The sequence below is a fragment of the Gossypium raimondii genome, chromosome 7 (genome assembly GCF_025698545.1).
Source record: "Gossypium raimondii isolate GPD5lz chromosome 7, ASM2569854v1, whole genome shotgun sequence".
Taxonomy (NCBI): Eukaryota; Viridiplantae; Streptophyta; class Magnoliopsida; order Malvales; family Malvaceae; genus Gossypium; species Gossypium raimondii.
Window position 1 is genome coordinate 44,854,564 of NC_068571.1, and position 21,466 is coordinate 44,876,029.

At 37.0% G+C, this 21,466-nt stretch overlaps 3 protein-coding genes and 1 pseudogene across 3 annotated transcripts; 2 read left to right on the plus strand and 2 right to left on the minus strand.

Moving 5' to 3' along the window:
* Positions 1-1,169: 1,169 nt before the first annotated feature.
* Positions 1,170-2,249, minus strand: LOC128042570 (RNA-dependent RNA polymerase 1-like; annotated as a pseudogene).
* A 490-nt stretch (positions 2,250-2,739) lies between these two features.
* LOC128042571 (uncharacterized) lies at positions 2,740-3,312 on the plus strand. The gene has a single exon (XM_052633962.1). The coding sequence runs from the start codon at positions 2,740-2,742 to the stop codon at positions 3,310-3,312; it is 573 nt and encodes a 190-aa protein (XP_052489922.1).
* Positions 3,313-10,256: 6,944 nt separating this feature from the next.
* LOC105761381 (glycosyltransferase BC10) lies at positions 10,257-11,739 on the plus strand. Its single transcript, XM_012579179.2, has 2 exons — positions 10,257-10,823; positions 11,064-11,739. The coding sequence occupies exons 1-2, from the start codon at positions 10,296-10,298 to the stop codon at positions 11,694-11,696; spliced, it is 1,161 nt and encodes a 386-aa protein (XP_012434633.1). The 5' UTR covers positions 10,257-10,295; the 3' UTR covers positions 11,697-11,739.
* Positions 11,740-16,169: 4,430 nt separating this feature from the next.
* LOC105761364 (uncharacterized) lies at positions 16,170-17,301 on the minus strand. Its single transcript, XM_052633963.1, has 3 exons — positions 17,203-17,301; positions 16,482-17,037; positions 16,170-16,435 (listed from the first exon to the last, which is right to left on the minus strand). Exons 1-3 carry the CDS (start codon positions 17,299-17,301, stop codon positions 16,170-16,172), a joined length of 921 nt encoding a protein of 306 aa, XP_052489923.1.
* Between the last annotated feature and the right edge of the window lie 4,165 nt (positions 17,302-21,466).

Here is a 21,466-nt window from a genome sequence, read left to right on the forward strand (position 1 = left end):
ATAATTATTAAATATATTATAATTAAAATATATAATTTAATAAAATTCTTAATAATTAATATTCTTATATGAATTTACTCAAATCATAATATATGATACTATAAAAGATAATTTGAAATAATTAATATTAAATATATTTTAATTAAAATATATGATTTAATAAAATTCTTAATAATCAATATTCTTATATGAATTTACTGAAATCATAATTTATGATACTATAAAATATAATTTAACATAATTATTATTAAATATATTATAATTAAAATATATAATTTAATAAAATTTTAATAATTAATATTCTTATATGAATTTACTGAAATCATAATATATGATACTATAAAATATAATTTAACATAATTATTATTAAATATATTATAATTAAAATATATAATTTAATAAAATTCTTAATAATTAATATTCTTATATGAATTTACTCAAATCATAATATATGATACTATAAAAGATAATTTAACATAATTATTATTAAATATATTTTAATTAAAATATATGATTTAATAAAATTCTTAATAATTAATATTCTTATATGAATTTACTCAAATCATAATATATGATACTATAAAAGATAATTTAACATAATTATTATTAAATATATTTTAATTAAAATATATGATTTAATAAAATTCTTAATAATTAATATTCTTTTATGAATTTACTCAAATCATAATATATGATACTATAAAAGATAATTTGAAATAATTAATATTAAATATATTTTAATTAAAATATATGATTTAATAAAATTTAAAATAATTATAAGTAATAAATTTTCTTATATAAATTTTTATAATTTAAAATAATTATTATTACATATAATTTAATAATAATATATAATTTCATAAAATTCTTGATAATAAATTTTCTTATATGAATTTATACAATTTAAAATAATTAATATTAAATGTAAATTAATAATGATATACACTGTAAGTGAAATGTTATGTCCGATTAGGAGCTAACTGTCTGTTATGTCCAATTTTTCCCATTTTTTATGTTCAAAGGATTTTAAATGATATATACTGAATCTGCAGATCACAAGTTTCTTATTTTTACAACAGGTCCAAAACTTGCACAATCCAAACTAAATTGGATATATTTATACATTATATATATAACATTCAGTCTCGTTAGGAAACATGAGCTACCCATGTTTACCTACTTTAGTAAACAGGAAACATAGGCCAAAACACCTCAATGCAAATGCAATCCACGTTGAAAGCGATGTTCCAGAGACGACAAATCCAAAGCTTCCCGAAACAGCTGCATTTTCTTTCTTGATCTGGACCAACTTGTCATAAACACACCAAGGAAAGCTCAGGAAATGATCCCTATTCATTCCTCATTATATCGACCCCAATAACTTGGATGATATGTGACATAGTACCAAATCGAGGCTTTTGCATATGCATCATCTATTTCTTCATCCAACTCACTTCCTTTTCATTGAACCATGACCTAGCTTCCTTTCTCAATGATCTCACCGCCATCTTGATCGGTTCGCATCTCTTTTCTTCGTAAAAGATCTCGACATTTTCATGATACCCCCCGAGTATTTCACCTCCATTTTGACCTCGTAATAGTCCATCAAATTCCCCAATTTGTAATCGTATTTACTTTTTTAGAAGAAAGCATCGTCGATATAATCCTCAAAGCCTTCAACTTCCATGTCGGGATCATAAAACCTCTGCATCTTTTCCCAAGTTAAGAACTTAATCGAGCATTCATTGGGTGCAAGGTTCTTCACCTCTCGGAAAAGCTTTCCAATAACATTGTGTGATTGATAACTTGGCTTGTCTGGTTTTTCCATGAAATCTGGAAATTCTTTGACCCTCAAGTCTTGTGGTATTTCAATTTGGTACACCGTTTTGTAAAGTCAACGCAATTGAAAAAGACTTTGTCGTGTTCTCTATCGCCAAAAGCAGTATGAGCATTTGAAATTATTCCCAAACTGTCATTGACTATGTAGTTTGTGAAGTATTCTTCAATTTCTGCACCAAGATATAGCAATTATCAAAATCTCATAATTATATCTACACACCCAACAAAATACGATAAAAGCAAACCCAATAGATATCGGTTCAAAAAGGACGCAAGCACAAAGAATGGATTACAACATAATACAAATACAAATAATAAACTTGTTAAGTTTAGTTCCCATGCAAAGGTGGCCATGCACGACATGCAAAGATGGTCATGCTCGAAGAAATAGCAGCAAGCGGTGGTGCCATTGTGTGCAAAGAATCAAGTTTGAAGTCGCCAATCCACTTGTTGTTTTGGTTCCATTTTAATTGTTTTGTAATCTAGTTCATGTTGAACTAAGTAGGTAAATGTTTTGATATTGATTGGTGAAAAGTCGACAATGCAAGTTGTACAAGCTAATCTTGTAAGTTTCAATGCAAATTAGTGGAGTTAGGTAGTTGATTAGGTGATTACTTGTTTGTTTTACTTGTTGACTGAAATATGTAATGGCTTAATGCCTTGTTTTTGAGTTAATGAAAAATATCAGCTCATTTTTCATTCATTCTTCTTCTCTCTTTTCTGTTATTCGCTTGCTAGTTTCATTTTATGTTTTTGCTTCTGAGTTTGTTTCTTCAACAAGGCTCGAGGCTTGCTATTCAAGCAAGATACAAAACAGCCTGTTATTGTCTCTTTGTTCCAACAATTGGTATCTAGAGCTTCATTCTTAGTGGACCTGTTGTATTAAACTAAGAAAGCTGAATGTCTTCCTCAAGTTTTTCACCAGCAGCCCCACCAGTCTTCAATGGAGATGGCTTCCACATATGGCTGGTCAAGATGAAGACTTACCTGCAGGCCTTTGATCTGTGGGAAGTTGTTAACACAGATGCTGAGCCAGCACCACTGAGGGCTAATCCCACAGTAGCTCAGATAAGGCAGCATGCTGATGAGAGGACCAAAAGGCATAAAGCCATGTCCTGCATCCAGAACTGTGTATCAGATGTCATCTTCACCAGAATTATGGCCTGTGAGACTCCAAAACAGGCCTGGGATAAGCTTAAGGAGGAGTTTCAAGGCACTGAGAGAACAAGGCAACAGCAGCTATTAAATTTGAGAAGGGATTTCGAGAATCTAAAGATGAAGGAAGAAGAAACAGTGAAGCAGTATGCAGACAGAATCATAGCAGTGGTTAACAGTATAAGGCTCCTTGGTGAGCACTTTGATGAGGCAAGAATTGTGGAAAAGGTCCTCTCCACTTTGCACGAGAGATATGAGGCCAAGATATCCTCCTTAGAGGACTCAAGAGACCTTGCTACCATCTCTTTGATGAGCTAATCAACACTTTCTATGCTCGGGAACAAAGGAGAGTTAGCGAGTGAAGATCACCGGAAGGTGCATTCAATGCCAAGGCGGAGAAGCCTCGAGCTTCAAAGCTCCAAGAGGCAAAAGGCCTTGGAAAAACAGCCTAAGATCGACATCGAAGGAGTAATGACCAGCCTGCAGACATTGCAAGAGGCCAGTCATCCGAAGACAGATCTTGGTTTAGGCGGATGCAGATGCCAACACCGCAAGAAGAAGGGCCATGTTGAAAGGTGTCAGTAAAAACAAGAGTAAGCCAAGGCGTAATCAATTTCAAGATCAAAGGTTGAAGCTCGAGTAGGCGAGGGCGAGAGTGACCAAGAAGAACGGTCTTTCTTTGTTTCTGCTTAGCTATTCGGAAGAAATGCTCAAAAAGGTGGTTTTTGGGCGGTGGTTGCACTAACCACATGTCACCAGATGCCTCCTTGTTTAAAACCTTGGATGAAGTTATAAAACCAAGGTCAAGGTTGGAAATGGTCATTTATAAGGATGAAGGAAGAGGAGAAGTGCCGATATGTACTCCCACAGCAACAAGATCATTCCAAATGTCTTTGTTGGTGCGAGATTGATGAAACCTTCTCAAAGATAGCTCAACCGCCGAGAAAGGTTATTCATTGTGTTCAAGGACAAACAATGCCACATTATCGATCCAAGTGGATCAAGCCTTATGATGATCACAATGGTGATAAATGCTTTGAGGTTCACTGGGCAAATGACTCAAACTCAAAGATACGACCTGTTGATGACTCCAAGCTTTGGCATCAAAGGCTTGGACATGCCAACTTCAGATCAATGGCTCGAATGGCCAAAGAGGGTTTGGCAGAGAACTTCACCAGCTCAGTGGAGCATGATGATGTATGTGAAGTTTGCCAGATGGGGAAACAGGCAAGACTGCCATTTCCTACAAATTCAGCTTGGAGAGCTACTGAAAGACTGCAGCTGGTGCACTCTGATGTATGTGGCCCGATGAGGACTGAATCACTCAGCAAAAACAGGTATTTCATCCTCTTCATTGATGATCTTACAAGGTTTTGCTGGATTTTCTTCTTAAAACACAAGTCTGAGGTAGCTCAAGTGTTTGTGAAGTTTAAAACTGCTGTAGAGAAAGAAACAGGTTGCAAGCTGAAATCGATAAGGACAGACAATGGCACTGAGTACACTTCAGCTCAGTTTCAAGCCATTTGCAATGATGCTGGTATCAAACATCAGCTTACAAATGTCTACACACCTCAGCAGAATGGGGTAGCTGAAAGAAAGAATAGAAGCCTGATGGATATGGCCAGATGTCTCCTGTTTGAAAAGAAACTGCCCAAAACCATGTGGGCTGAGGCAGTAAACACTGCAGTTTACCTTCAGAACAGGCTTCCTACCAAAGCTCTTGCATCCGAGACACCTTTCGAGGCTTGGTTCAGTTTCAAGCCTTCTTTGGCACATCTGAAGGTGTTTGGTTGCCTTTGTTATGCACAAATACCAGCAGCAAAGAGAGACAAGCTCTCTAAAAGGGCTCAACCAGGTGTTCTAGTAGGCTACAGCTCAGTCAAGAAGGGCTACAGGGTTCTGGATCCCTTGACAAACAAAGTCCAGGTGAGCAGAGATGTCATCTTTGATGAAAAAGCCTGCTGGAATTGGGAGAAAAATGAGCCAGAAGCAGTTTCAGAAGACCTAGTGCCTAATCAAGCTGAACTTGAGCAGCTAGGACCTGAAATGGATGTTGATGATGTGCCTGTGAGAGGCACAAGGCCCCTAGATGATATTTATGAAAGGGCACAGGTTGCAATAGCAGAACCTAGCAGTTTTGAAGAGGCTGAGGCAGATGAAGGCTGGAAACTAGCTATGGTCAATGAAATCAACATGATTGAGAAGAACCAGACATGGGAGCTAGTTGATAAACCTGCTGGAAAGAAGACCATTGGAGTAAAATGGGTCTATCGAGTAAAACAGAATGCAGATGGTAGTCTGAACAAGCTAAAAGCCAGGCTTGTTGTCAAAGGATTTAGCCAAAGGTATGGTCTGGACTACCTGGAGACATTTGCACCAAGAGCTGTGCTTGACACGCTTAGAATGATAGTTGCCTTGGTCGCTCAACATCGATGGACCATTCATCGACTTGATGTTAAGTCGCATTTCTTAATGGTTTTCGTAGAAGAGATCTACATCGAGCGACCTCAAGGATTTGTGATCACGGCAAAGAACACATGGTGTACAGACTGAAAAAGGCTTTATATGGCCTGAAACAGGCTCCTCGAGCCTGGTATGCTCGAATTGACTCTTACTTGCTCAGTTTGGAATTTGAGAGAAGTCCCAGTGAACCAACACTGTATGTGAAGAAGAACCAAGCTGAAACTCAGCTTATCCTGTCACTCTATGTTGATGATTTACTGGTAACTGGAGGAGATAGAAGAATGCTCGAAGATTTCAAAAGAAAAATGATGGAAATGTTTGAAATGTCTGATTTAGGCAGAATGAACTACTTCCTTGGAATGGAAGTGAAGCAAACAGAAAAAGGAATCTTTCTTAGTCAGAGTTCTTTTACTATGAAGATCCTGGATAAGTTCTCTATGAAGAACTGCAAGCCAACAAGCACACCAATGGCTGTTGGAGTGAAGCTTTCGAGGCAAGGGAGTGGTGAACCAATTTGCGAGACTATGTACAAGAGTCTCATTGGTAGTCTGTTGTATTTGACTGCAACAAGACCCGATATCATGTTTGCTGTTAGTGTGCTATCGAGATACATGAATTGCTGCAATGATCAGCACTTTCAAGCAGCTAAAAGAGTGCTAAGATACATCAAAGGCACCATTGATCATGGTGTATTGTTCAAAAGCGCTGAAAACATGAAGCTGATAGGCTATGTTGATAGTGGTAGAAATGGATCGAGTGATGACATGAGGAGCACATCCGGATATGCATTTAGTCTTGGCTCAGGCATGTTTTGCTGGAGCTCTAAGAAACAAAGTCAGGTGGCACAATCAACAGCAGAAGCTGAATATGTTGCTGCTGCATCTGCTGTGAATCAAGCCATATGGCTTAGAAAAATCTTGGCTGATTTAAACCATAACCAAAAAGAGGCAACAGAGATTTATTGTGACAACAAATCTGCTGTTGCAATTGCAAAAATCCCATTTTCATGGTAGAACCAAGCACTTCAATATTAAGTTGCATGTTATAAGGGAGATGGAACAAGCTCATGAAATCGAGCTGATTCATTGCAGTTCAGAAGTGCAAATTGCTGATATCTTCACAAAGGCACTCAATGTGTCTAAATTTGTTAAATTCAAAAGGGAATTAGGTGTTACTAGCATGGAAACTAAGGAGGAGTGTTAAGTTTAGTTCCCATGCAAAGGTGGCCATGCACGACATGCAAAGATGGTCATGCTCGAAGAAATAGCAGCAAGCAGTGGTGCCATTGTGTGCAGCAACTGAAGTTTGAAGCTGCCAATCCACTTGCTGTTTTGGTTCCATTTTAATTGTTTTGTAATCTAGTTCATGTTGAACTAAGTAGGTAAATGTTTTGATATTGATTGACTGAAAAGTCAGCAATGCAAGTTGTACAAGCTAATCTTGTAAGTTTCAATGCAAATTAGTGGAGTTAGGTAGTTGATTAGGTGATTACTTGTTTGTTTTACTTGTTGACTGAAATATGTAATGGCTTAATGCCTTGTTTTTGAGTTAATGAAAAATATCAGCTCATTTTTCATTCATTCTTCTTCTCTCTTTTCTGTTATTCGCTTGCTAGTTTCATTTTCTGTTTTTGCTTCTGAGTTTGTTTCTTCAACAAGGCTCGAGGCTTGCTATTCAAGCAAGATACAAAACAGCCTGTTATTGTCTCTTTGTTCCAACAAAACTTAAGCCTGAGTAAAAATTTCACTAGTTTAGAGCCTTCATAATGTGAACTTAAGTATCAAGAAACTTTTCTGCACATATTCCAAGCGGATTTATACAAAATATCCAACGAAAAATAATGTTGAAAACAACTCTCAAAATAACACACAGTTCAAGTCATTATAACTATTATACTAGTGCCAATTGACAGAATGAACTTGTAAGAATCTAGAAGAATGTTAAACCAATGACATCCTGGAACCGAAAAAAATGTTGGAGGGGAGAGAGCAAGAATCATGCATTTCAGCATCAAGAAACTATAACAAGAGAAGAGGATAATCAAAAGTCATAACTATTAGATAAATTCAAGTGGAATATAACTGAATACTTCAATACCTAAAAAGCTATTACCTCAATGGTAACTTCATGATCCAATTTGGTTGTTGGAGCGGGTGAATAATCCATAGCATCGATTTGCTTATATGGAATCAATTCAGGGTCCCAACAGACAAAGTAAGTATCACCATCCAGATCACTTCCAGAGCATTCATTGGGATGAGGTCTAAAAATTTGATTCTATTTAGTGTCAGCAAATCACCATGCATTGTGAAATATTACAGAATACAATCAAGCCTACCATCTTGTTATTATGTGTAAAGACACTGAAAAGCACCAGATAGCTTCCATAAATTGGGCAGGATTTAACACAAATATGCAAAAGAATATAGGTATAGCTAATCTACAATTCAGTAATACTCTGCTTGTAAAGGAAATGCTCAACAAGTTCCACCAAGAAGAAAAGAAACATGCATTTTACTACTGCATAACAATCAATGATAAGTCCACCAATAAGGGACAAAAAAGAAGAAGCTAGAATCATACACTAAAACGATAGGAACAAAATAAAAGGCAGCTTTTGCAAAGTATAATGAAGAACAAACACTTTCTCGAGTAGCAAGAAAACGTAGAGTATGCCCTTTACGTACTGGTTCCTTTCTATGGAAAAACAACACAATCGACCATATGGTGCAAATCGGGCACATTGATGACCCTTAATACACGCACATCGCCTGGTGCAAGCGAGGGTTTTGGCAACAATTACCTTACCTCGAACAATATCACGTTGGTCGATCTAGAGCCGTAAAACGCACAAAAACTTGGCCATAATTCAAGGTTCTAGTTTCATCCAGACATCCCATCATAGACCTTCCTTTTTGAACAAAAATCCTGGCTTTAGTCCGCAACTCCAGCAACTTCGAAGCTCGAAAAGTTGAAGATAAACATGCAATCGGAGAAACTAACCTGTAATGAGCAAATCGGGGCAGAGTGCAATGAAGAAGAACCTGTAATCAGAAAAGGGGAAACTCATTAGGTTAACACTACAATAATCGATGAAGAAGTCAATGCACTAACAAGGCAGTAACCTTTACCTTTCAGTAGCAGTAACCTGGAAACCCACCAATTGAGAGCAATCGAAAGAGTGACAGAGAGAAAAAGAAAAGAAAAAGGTCGACTGGTTGAGAAGGCCAATCGAAAGAGTGACAAAGAGAAAAAGAAAAGAAAGAGTGACTGTTTGTAAAGAAAAACAAAAGAAAAGGTTGAGAGACAGAGGGAGCAAATCGGTCGAAACTTGAGCAAATGGGCAGAAGGTAGAAGGAAGGAAGAGGAGACGCAATGGGGAAGCCAATCGGGAGGGTAAAACAGGGAGGGTAAACGATGCAGCACCTAATCTGAGCAAATGGGATGTATTACAAATCGGTGGATTTCACCGATTAGGTTAGTATTGTATTACAGGCGTAATAGCATTACCATGAACCAAACAACGGAATAGAGGCGTCTTAAGTGCGGCCAACCAAACATGCTGTTAGTCCTAGTGGATACGATATTTCTAGTGGATACGATATTTCTACTCACCATAATTAAACTATTTATCGATAGGTGCACTTGCATTTGTCGTATTTTTAGTTTAGTCACAAAAAATACATCATGAGATAAAAATATTTTTAAACAAGCTATTTTTTGAGAGAAAAAGTGCTTCTCCTAAACAAAAAATTGACTCGGAAGTACTTTTTTTAAAAGTTGAATTTTAACTTCTTTAAAAAAAATACTTTTAAGAAGTATTACTAAATTAAGCCTTAGTAGGATGGAGATCTCCAGTGGCAAGGGCTAGTAAGAGCTTGAAGGTGAAGAGATATGTGGGTAAAAGTATAATATATGCGTATTGTCCAGTTGATGAGGAATTTTATATGTTAATTGGGTTTATTAATTGAATGCACATTTGGTAGAAGGTTTGCGTGACTTACTGAAGTGCAAAAGAGAATTACCCTAAAATCAGTATTCATCCAACTTTACTTTTGACTTTAATGTAACCAAACTATATATTATAACATTTTATAAAATATAAAATAAAGAAGTCGAAAGCCTAGGAGCAAAGTAATGTTTGAAACTTAAATCCAGGGATTGTCATGATATACATTCATAATTCTTCCTTTTCCCCATTTGAAGCAATTATATCATGCATATAGCCCACCCGGTCTTTTCTAACAATCCAGACTTTTTTCTGATTCTTCAACGAAATAATAGGTCTGTAGCCCTTGCTTGACTTTGTGGGTGGTGCACGTGAAAAAGGCAAACCATTTATTGAAAGTTACTCCTTTTATCTTTTGTCAACATATTCTTTTGGCTGCTTGGATGCATGGGGAGGTATACAGTCCATACTAGAAGAATATTTAAATCAAATAACTCTACCTTTTTTCCTTTTATTTTTTAAGGACTCGCACCAAATGTGGCACATCTTGTTGAATAATACAATGCATGATCTTATGTATCTTGTTCCTAAGAAATCAAAATAAATTTTTGGTTACCTTTGCAATTCAAAGAAGCATCAAGCACTGCATTTTAATTAATACGAATCAATCAAGTCTTAAAGATGAGAAAAATTGTAGATGCAGAAAACCCTTGTCTTAAGCTTTAATTTATTTTCTCCCAATTCAACCTTAATAAATTTCATAACAATTCTATTCACACAGTTTCAATTTTTATGGTAAAATGAAGCAATAGAAAAAAATATATGTTTACGTTTGCTGTCACCATTTAAATCGATCCCTCTTCTCTCCCAAATACTCCTTTGCACAAGTATGGGCGGCATTGAGAAACATGCAGTTCAACCATTTTCCAAGCCATTTACAATACATAATCTTGTGTACTATGCTATCTCTTTCGTCTTTGGTCTGTCAATTGGTATTCTAATTAGTTTACAGCTTAAAAGCAGCTCCCCACGGCCTCTTATAGTTTTTCAAGCTGCCCCCAATTTTGTCTCTAGTACTTCTCCGCCAGTTCCACCACCGTCGCCAAGGAATGGCACGTTCAATTCTAGCACTGGTATTTCATTGAAAGAAGAATATCAATCTGTGATGCACAATATGAGTGACCAGGAGTTGTTACTGAGAGCATCTAGCAGGGTTCCAAGACTACAAGAATCTAGAGGTCATCCAAAGATAGCTTTCATGTTCTTAACGGGAGGTCCACTTCCCTTGGCTCCATTGTGGGAAAATTTTTTCGAGGGACACCAAGGCTTTTATACAATCTACGTTCACTCACATCCTCATTACAACCAAACAGTTCCTCAAACTTCCGTCTTCTATGGTCGAAGAATCCCCAGCCAGGTATAGTCTATATATATATATATATATTTTGATAAAAGACCCGAGGATCAAACTTCAACTAATAGCATCATTCAAAACAAAATCATGGATATCCGAAGGATAATCCATATTACACATATTAATATTATCCCACTTGCAAAGAGCATCAGCCACTTTGTATATATTTGTATGATCGAAACTGGGTGCTTTTTGCATGATACGTTGAAATAATGGATGCTTTCTTTTTTTGGTGCGGCATAGCCAGTGTATTGGGGAACTGCAACAATGATAGATGCAGAGAGACGACTCCTTGCAAATGCACTACTCGATCCATCCAATCAACGATTCGTTCTTCTATCGGATTCATGCATTCCGTTGTTCAACTTCACCACAATCTATGACTATCTCATCACTTCAACTCTAAGCTTCATAAGCGTATACGATGATCCAGGCAAAGATGGGCGGGGTCGTTACAATCCCCAAATGTCACCTGTAATCAATGCCACCGATTGGCTAAAAGGGTCTCAATGGTTCGAAATGCACCGCGACATGGCCTTACACATTGTTTCCGATGAAACGTATTATTCGATTTTCAAACAATACTGTCGGCCACCTTGTTACAATGACGAACACTACATCGCTACAATGGTGAACATGTTGTATGGGAAGCTAAACTCCAAGCGAAGCATTACGTGGGTTGATTGGTCCAGAGAAGGGGCTCATCCTAGGAAATATGGAGATGCTGATATAAACCATGAGCTTTTGAGTCAAATACGATATGGATCGGAATGTATTTACAATGGGAATACAACTTCAATTTGTTTCCTATTTGCTAGAAAGTTCTCACCATCTACCTTGAAGCCCATGATGAGGTTGCTTCATTTTCAGTATTGAACATATGTTTTTGCTCCGCTCCAATATTGTTCATTTAAGGGTGCCAAATGTTGCCTACTCACATTAGCTGTTCATAGCGTAGGTTTGAATGGACAACTTTATTTGAGTTAATAATGATTTTTTAGTAGTACCAATGCTTAGTGAATTGTAAATATATTAAACTGTAAATTGCAAATGTTGATTTCATTTTACAGCATCTAACTTAACACTGATTTAGTTTTATCAATATAAAGAAAAGCAAAACAATATAACGACGAAGCAATAACAAAAGAAGATATAAAAACCTTTATGGAAAATGGAAAATGCTATGATTTCAGGTTGGGTCTAAAACGAATTTTTAAAATTTCAAATTTAAAAATCTCACTTGATACAATAAATCCAGATCAAAAAATAATTTTTTCAAATCGGTGTTTAAAGGAAACTGAACTGTACACTTTTGAAAAAAAGAAAAGAAAACTTTTTTTTAAAATATATTGGCAACCGTAAGTGCTCCGCCACTGAAAATCGGAAACTTGATTTCTCCGGCGATGAAAGCTTGCCGGACATAGAAACGGAGAACAATCATTTTTGGACATTCGATTAAATAATGGAGAAAAAAATTCTTGAATTTTATAATGAAATTCATTCATGGGTTAATGTCATGGAGTCCTTTGGTATTTTTTGGTTATTAAAGATTGCAGCATTTTAAATTTATGTTTTTCCCTTTAGATTTTTTATTTTTTGAAAATGCCCAACACTGAAAGGAGGAAAACTATTTTAAAACCATGGGCTATATTTTTTTCCCTTTCAATTTAAATGATCGACTGAATATCAATAGTAAAACCACTCAAAAAAATCATGGCTAATTTTGAGAATAGTAAAATGCCCGTAAATTTTTATAAATATGTTTGAAAAAAAATAATTGAGAAAGTAGACTGAAAATTTTAAAATTTATCAATTTATATTGTTTTTGGAGAGAGAAAGAAAAACGCGTCTTATAGAGCGTGTTTTCACTGTCACATCATTGAAAACGTGCCTTGTAGGATGCATTTTCAATAGAGAATACAAACGCGTTTTATAAGGGACGTTTTCACTTTGCTAATTTTTTTTTCTTCTTGTGGTTGGAAATTAAAAGTTTGTATATTTATTTTAGTCCATATTTGAGATAGACATGATTATAGTTTTAAGGAATTTTTGAACTTACGGTGGTGTCGCAGAGCTGGGTGACTTACAAATTTCATCTACCATGTGAGTATGAAGGAATTTTGGGCCGTGTAAATGGACTGGACATTTTTGTCAGTATTTGGTTTTTATTTGATTTTTTAACCAGGCCAAAATTGGCCTATTACAGCTGCCCCTCTTTGCTCATTATCGTGTAACGAGAACAGAGCAAATACTTTAAAAACGACCAATTTTGCCTGGTCGTGCTGGACTTCAGGGTTCTTTTCTTCAGGTAGCTTCATTCCATCCTACTGCATCTTTAGAGGTAAGATTTGTAACTCTTCGAGGGAACATTTGCTATCTTCAGTCAGCTCCACTGTAACTTCAAGGAAATAAGACTTGTAGCTTCAACTTGTTCCACTAAGATTTGACGCGACCTGCTTTTCTACAATTCATAGAAATAAGATCTGTTTTTAATCCGCTCCACTGCAACTTCAGGGAGATAGAATTATTTTCTTCAGTTTATTTCATTGCCACTTCAGGGAAATCAGATTGGTTTATTCAGTCTGCTCCACTGCAACTTCAGAGAAATCAGATTCGTTTATTTAGTCTGTTCCATTGCAACTTCAGGGAAATATGACTAAATGTGATATGCTCTTTGCAACTTTAGAGAGATAAGACTTTCTATCTTCAATCCACTCCACTGTAACCTTAGGGAGATAGGATTTGCTATCTTCAGCCTGCTCCACTGCAACTTCAAGGAGATAAGACTTGCTATCTTCAGTCTGCTCCGCTGTAACTTCAGGGAGATAAGACTTGCTATCTTCAATCCACTCCACTGCAACTTTAGGGAGATAGGATTTGCTATCTTCAGTCTGCTCCACTGCAACTTCAGGGAGATAAAACTTACTATCTTCAATCCACTCCACTGCAACTTCAGGGAGATAGGATTTGCTATCTTTAGTCTGCTCCGCTGTAACTTCAGGGAGATAAAACTTACTATCTTTAATCCACTCTACTGTAATTTCAAGGAGATAGGATTTGCTATCTTCAGTTTGCTCCGCTGCAACTTCAGGGAGATAAGACTTGTTATCTTCAATCCACTCCACTGCAACCTCAGGAAGATAGGATTTGCTATCTTCACCAATCTGTTTTCTGGAGAACATGATCTATATAATTCATTTTATGAACCTAATTATGCCTAGTGATTAGGATGTCATGATCAGAATGAATCAAATGCTCCAAACTAGACGTGTATGAATGACATTTGAATGAATGGAAAATGTCATTTTTTTCCGAGAATGATCCCTCTTTAACGTTTAGGTTGTCATTACTCAAAGTTTATTAAGGTTTTATCACTGACGTGCTACAACGCCTTCTTGCCCAGCTGGCGTCTCCAATGAAACACTTAATCAGATTGCCCCCCAATGTAGACTTTAAAGTTCAATCCATTAGGACGCAAAATTTATATCATCTTTCTCCCACTGTAACCCAATGATAGAAAAATCTAACTTTTTTTCTCAATCCTCTCCTATTGCAAATCAAGGATACAGACTGTGAAGCTCTTTGGTCATTTACACCATTCCCAAAGAGTCATACCAAATGTTCATGCACAAATGAAGAATTCTCTTCTCTAAGAATAACTTCTTATTATTATTCGGTGAACATTGCTTGCTTGTTCATTTAAGCTTTATCACCAACACGACATCTCGTCATTTTGTTCAATCAATGTTTTTGACAACAAGATCCAAAGAGATAGTCCAAATTTAGACTCTTCCTTCTTAGATTTCCAACCTTTAAACTTGATGCGTTCTAAACAATAGTCCTGTTTCAGGTTACTGTATTATCTAAAAACTTTTAGAGTAATATGCGAAACTTCCTTTGTAAAAGTATTATTAGCCCATTAATCGTTGTTTCAATAAAAAATGCTTGAACAAGATTATCGTAATGCACAAGATGAAATTTATTGAGAATAAAACTCGAGATGAATAAATCATCGAGAATAATAAGAATAAAAGAGAAATTGATTGGAAACACGTATCTTAAAAAAGAATGAAGTATTCCCAGACAGTAAATTTAATATAAATAATGGGAAGGTTAGGCGCCCTAGATATCGCAGCTTGAACTTCTCTGTGCAAACTTTCTGAAGACCATTTTGAGTTTGACATGTGCTTAAAAAACCAACAGTACTCTGTTGATGCCCCAAGATGTCGCGTCCCCCTTCCTACTGATTCAATCATAGTAAAATCACTGGATGCCCCACTTGATCAACATTTAAGCCGCCCTTTTTCGGGTTTTCAACTCAAATCCCCTTTGGTCTCAAAGCGCCCATTGCGGGTTTTCGCCTTGGCCTCTCTCTTTTTTATTTTTTTTATTTTTTTTATTTTTTTAAGAAAAGTACTTCTTAACCGAATCTGAGTTTACAGGGTTTGGAAAATCTTTGCCATCCATCTCGCTCAAGATCAAGGCTCTCCCTGAAAAGGCTTTCTTTACTACATATGAACCTTCCCAATTTGGCATCCATTTTCCTCTAAAATCCCTTTGTATAGGAATGATCTTTTTCAACACTAGCTCCCCCTCGTGGAATTCTTTGGGACGAACCTTTAGCCTTTTTCCTTCTATTAAGTTCAACTGATCATAACGAGATTGAACTCATTCTGCCTCATCTAATTTCAACTCAGCCAATACCCGGAGAGAAGAAATTTCCACCTCAATAGGTAAAACTGCTTTCATCCTATAAACCAAAGAGAAAGCTGTTGCCCCGGTCGAAGTCCTGACAGACGTTCTATAAGCAAAGAGGGCGAATGGTAATTTCTCATGCCAGTCTTTGTAAGTCTCAGTCATCTTTCCCACAATTTCCTTGATATTTTTATTGGTTGTTTCTACTGCACCATTCATTTTTGGGCGATATAGCGATGAGTTATGATGTCTAGTCTTGAATTGGCTGCAGACCTTCGCTATTGTACTATTTTTCAAATTCAGTGAATTATCGGATATGATCCTTCCAGGCATTCCATATCGACATATGATCTCCTTTTTCAAGAATCTGCTAACTGCTGACTTCATGACATTTGCATATGAAGCAGCTTTCACCCATTTGGTAAAGTAGTCAATAACCACAAAGATGAAGCGATGCCCATTAGAAGCCTTTGGCAATATTGGCCAAATGACGTCCATACCCCACATAGAGAAAGGCCATGGAAAAGTCATAACATGAAGAGGTGAAGGAGGTGCATGCATTTTATTGCCATAAATTTGGCATTTATGGCACTTCTTAGCATAATTGATACAATTTCTTTCCATATTGGACCAGTAGTACCCAAATCTCATGATCTATCTGGCCATTGTGAAACCATTTGCATGCGTTTCACAGATACTCTCATAGACCTCTTCCAGAATTTTTCTAGCTTTCGCTGCGTCCACACATCTTAGCAGTACCTGATCCTTCCCTTTTTTGTATAGGATCTCTCCATCTAAGACATAGTCAATGGCCGTTCTTCTCAATGCTCTCTTATCATTCTCCGTTTCCTGATTTGGATACTCACGATTTTTCGCATATTGTAAGATATTCAGATACCAAGGATGATCAACTTTTTCCTCTTCCTCAATATTATAGCAATGAGCCGGAGTTTCAAAAGTGCTCACCTATAGGCTTTTTGTCTTCCAACTTGTTCACTCGGATCATAGAAGCTAGGGTGGCCAACGCATCAGCCATCTCGTTTTCCTCTCGCGGAAGGTAACAGAAAGTGATGTCATCAAACTCATCCATCAATTCAAGAACCATCTTTCGATAACTGATCAGTTTAGGGTCTCTTGTCTCCCATTCTCCTTTGAGCTGGTATATCACTAATACGGAATCCCTATACACTTTTAGTACTTTGATTTTACGTTCGATGGCTGCATGAATGCCCATAATGCATGCTTCATATTCTGTCACATTGTTCGTACAATCAAAATCCAGTTTGCTAGCAATAGGATAATGATCTCTGCTTGGAGATACCAGAACTGCCCCAATTCCGTTACCCATAGCATTTGAGGCTCCATGAAAATTTAACTTCCACACATGATCTATTTGGGGACTTTCTTCAGTGGCTGCCACATACATCAAATCCTCATTTGGAAAATCAAATGTCAAAGGCTCATAATCCTCCAAGGCTCTGCTAGCTAAAAAGTCAGCTATTGTGCTCCCTTTCACGACTTTCTAACTCACATACATTATGTCAAATTCAAAAAGCAAGATCTGCCATTTTGCCATCCTTCCATTCAAAACAGTCGACTCCATCATATATTTTAAGGGGTCTAACTTTGAAATCAGCTTCGTTGTATGATACAACATATATTGCCGTAATATCTGAGTTGTCCAAACCAGGGCACAACATAACTTCTCGATAGACGAGTATCTCGCTTCATAATCGGTGAATTTCTTGCTGTTAGTATATTGCCCTTTCTTTTCTTCCTGTCTCATCATATTGGCCTAACACGTACCCTATGAAATTGTCAAACACTACTAAATACAGTATTAATGGCCTATCCGGACTAGGTGGTGACAGTACTATAGTATTGGACAAGCACTATTTTATTTTGTCAAAAGCCTTCTGAAATTCTTCATCCCATACACCCAGATTATGGTTCCTCAAAAGACGGAATATGGGATCACATTTTTTAGTTAGTTGTGAAATAAACCGAGCAATGTAATTCAATCTTTCAAGAAAACCTTGTACTTCTTTCTGAATGTATGGTGGAGGCAAATCTCGTATTGCCTTGACTTTGTCTGGCTCAACCTCAATTTCTTTTCCACTAACTATGAAGCCCCCCAACTTCCCTGATCTGGCTCCAAAGGTGCACTTTGTTGGATTAAGCTTGAGCTGGAAATTTCTTACTCTAAAAAACAATTTCCTCAGAACTTGAACATGCTCCTCTTCCGTTCTGGATTTTGCAATCATATCATCAACATAAACCTCAACTCCTTGTGCATCATGTCATGAAACAAAGTCACCATGGCTCTTTAATAAGTTACTCCTGCATTCTTCAATCCAAAGGGCATCAGTTTACAATAGAACGTTCCCCACAAAGTGATGAATGTGGTCTTTCTCATGTTTTTTGGATGCATCTTTATTTGATTATACCCAGAAAAGTCATCCATGAAAGAAAACAGTTAATAGCCTGTTGTATTATCCACTAAAGTATCAAAGTGAGGTAACAGAAAATTGTCTTTTAGACTGGCCCTGTTCAAATCCCTGTAATCCACACAAATTCGCACATTCCCATCTTTTTTAGGGGCAGGGACAACGTTGGCTACCCATTCTGAATATTTGACTTCTTGCAAGAACCCAGCATCAAACTACTTTTTGACTTATTCTTTTATCTTTAGCACAATATTGAGCCTCATTCTCCTGAGCTTCTGCTGAACTGGCTTGCAATCTTCTTTTATAGGAAGACAGTATACCAGAATATCAGTGCTTAACCCGAGCATATCCTGGTATGACCATGTAAAGACATCTTTGAATCCACAGAGTAATTCAATGAGGTCTCACTTTGTCTTGGCGGTAATGTCAGTTCCGATCTTTACCTCTTTTCCCTCCTCTAGGCTCACAATCTTTAATGATTCTTTGTGAGGTAGGATTTACTTATCCTCTTGTTCTACCATTCTCAATAAGTCCAGAGATACACCACAGTCTACGTCATCTTCAAAATCATGTGATCCCTCTAGACACATGTCTTGCTCAAAAGGGGATTCTGAGTCTAAAGCAGCGTCATTCATATCATTGATATCCGGGGACCTATGGTAGGTGCCAAAGAATATACAAAGAATGTATGAATTTATGAACAAATATGATTATGAATGAATAAAAGAATGATGTGGAAAAAGACTAAAAGAATAATTATACTCGAAAAGAATGAAAGACTATTGGCTCAAAAATGAATACAAAAAGTGTATTTTATTAGAAACATAATGTTCAACATATGCATATAAAGAAATTCATATTTTTTAAGTCAAAGCAACAAGGATGTTTTGAACAATTACTCTGAACAAGCTCTAAAAACTACAAGAATTTCTTTCGTAGTCCAGGTTCGTAAGGGCAAATCTCTAGCAAAGCCTTTCTTTCAATTGCGTCTATGGCATTGATGTGAACATCTCCTAACATTTCTTCAATACCATCCTCTTTAAGCATTCTTCGTTCAGGATAAATGAACCCCATTGATACAAAGGTCTTGGATATGTGACGAAAAACCATAGGCTCCCACTTAACTTCATCTCTACTCAGGCGTGCCTTTCTCCTCTCTTGTCTTTTTTCTATTTCCTTCCTCCTTTGTTTTATGTCTGGTCTATAGCCTAGACCAAAACAATCAAACTTATCTTCCTCTTCTTACCATTAATTAAAGACCCATTTTTGTAGTCTTGGATATCTTTGGCACTGGGATTCTATTCTCTTCAGCAATAATGTCGCATTCGTGAACTCTAGGGACTGGAAAGAACATTCCACCATCTCATCATCAGTCTCTACGTATGGTGCATTACTAGTTACTGACGCGATAATACCCTCCTCGGCATTTATTGTCACCAACCGTCCCTCTGACACTAACTTCAAATTCCGATGCAGTGATGAAGGCACGACCCCTGCCGAGTGTATCCAAGGTCTCCCCAACAAACAGTTATAGGAAGGCTTGATATCCATTATATTGAAATCCACTTCATAAGTATTTGGGCCAATCAGCAATGGTATCTCAATTCTCTCCATAACCTTCCTCTCTGTTCCATCAAACGCCTTTACTTCATTTTGACACGTTTTCATATGTGAGCTATCCACAGGTAGCCTATTGAGAGTAGATAAGGGCAATACATTCAATGTGGATCCATTATCAATCAAAACTCCCAGCAGCATGTACCCTTTGCACCGAGTAGTAATGTGCAGAGCCTTAGTGGACCCCAAACCTCCAAATGGTATTTCGTCATCATTGAAGAAGATAAAATTATCAGCACTTATACTATTGACCTACCGATCCAATTTATTGACAGAAATATCATTAGCCACATATGTTTCGTTCAACACATTCATCAGTGCATTTCGATGCACCTCTGAACTCATGAGCAAAGCTAACACAGATATACGAGCTGGTTGCTTATGCAGCTGCTCTACAACACTTTACTCACCGTGTTTCAGAAATTTCAAGAATTCAGTGGCTTCTTCCTCCTTTATTGGCCCATTAATCAATATCAATGGCCTAGATTCAACTATCTTCTCTTCCTTTTGCTCTGCCGTAAAAAATTTTCCTTCCGCCGATTCTGCTTGGGTATTTATCCAATCGCAATGCTTCTCAGAACCTGTCTCTTGGTTTTCTTTTGCAACACTAACCAAAGCTTCCTTTCCCGAAATTGTTACATTGCACTTATAATTCCAGGAAACCTTTTTACTATCCTTATACGAAAAATTTGTCAGCTTCTAAATTACAATCTTCGGTGTCACATGTGCCCTAACCTCATTAACCTTACGATGTGAGATGATAATCACATGATGATTAACCTTCGAAATCCTCGTCATTGACTCCGATGCGCATATACTTCATTTTTTCTCCACTTATTCGAAAAACTCCACTTCTCTATTATCCATCATGCTCTGGACCAGAGCTCTGAATTCTTCACATCTCTGAATTTTGTGTCCCACCTTATGATGGAACTCACAATAATTTTGGGTCTCACAACCTCCCTCTGAATCCGAGACGATTAACCCTCTTCTCGCCATTTCTTTTCAAACCCACTTCAAAGGGATTTTTACCTCAGCAATGCTCTCCTTGACCCTTCTCCCCATATTTTCACTCATCATACTTACCCCACCATTAGTGTGATTGGGTAACGGATTTCCTGTACCAGATGCATAATCTACCTTGACAACGCCCATACTGATGAGCTTTTCAACAAGTTTTTTAAAAGCCATACAATTTTCTATGGAATGCCCCGTAATTCCTGTATGGTAATCACATTGTGCACTCAGGTAATACCATTTGGGATACGGAGGCTGTAAAAGGGTCAAGTAAAAAGGGGCAACAACGTGTGTGTTGAATAAATTCTGATACAACTCATTATATGACATTAGAATTGGTGTGAACTGGGGACTCTCATTACTTGGCCTCACACCAAATTCCTGTTTTGATGAATCCTATTGATTAGCCATTACTTTTCTGGGTTGATTCACCGTAATCGATTTGTTGTATGTATTTACATTGTTCACCTCACTTTCTTTTTTCTTTGAGGCTTGCCTTCTGTTATTCTCTCCAACATCAATCTTCCCGCTCCTTATAGCACTTTCAATCATCTCACCACTCATGACTATGTCAGAAAAGCTTTTTGTGGCACTTCCTAACATATGTGTGATGAATGGGGCTTTCAGCGTATTTATAAAGAGCATTGTCATTTCTCTTTCAAGGAGCGGTGGTTGAACCTGAACTGCAACCTCCCTCCACCTCTGAGCGTACTGCCTGAAACCTTCATTCGACTTCTTCTTCATGTTTTGCAAGGTAATTCTATCAGGAACCATTTCTACTACATGACTATACTGCTTCATAAAAGCCTGTGCCAAATCTCTCCAAGAACTAATCCTAGTACACCTCAATTGATTATACTATTTAGATGC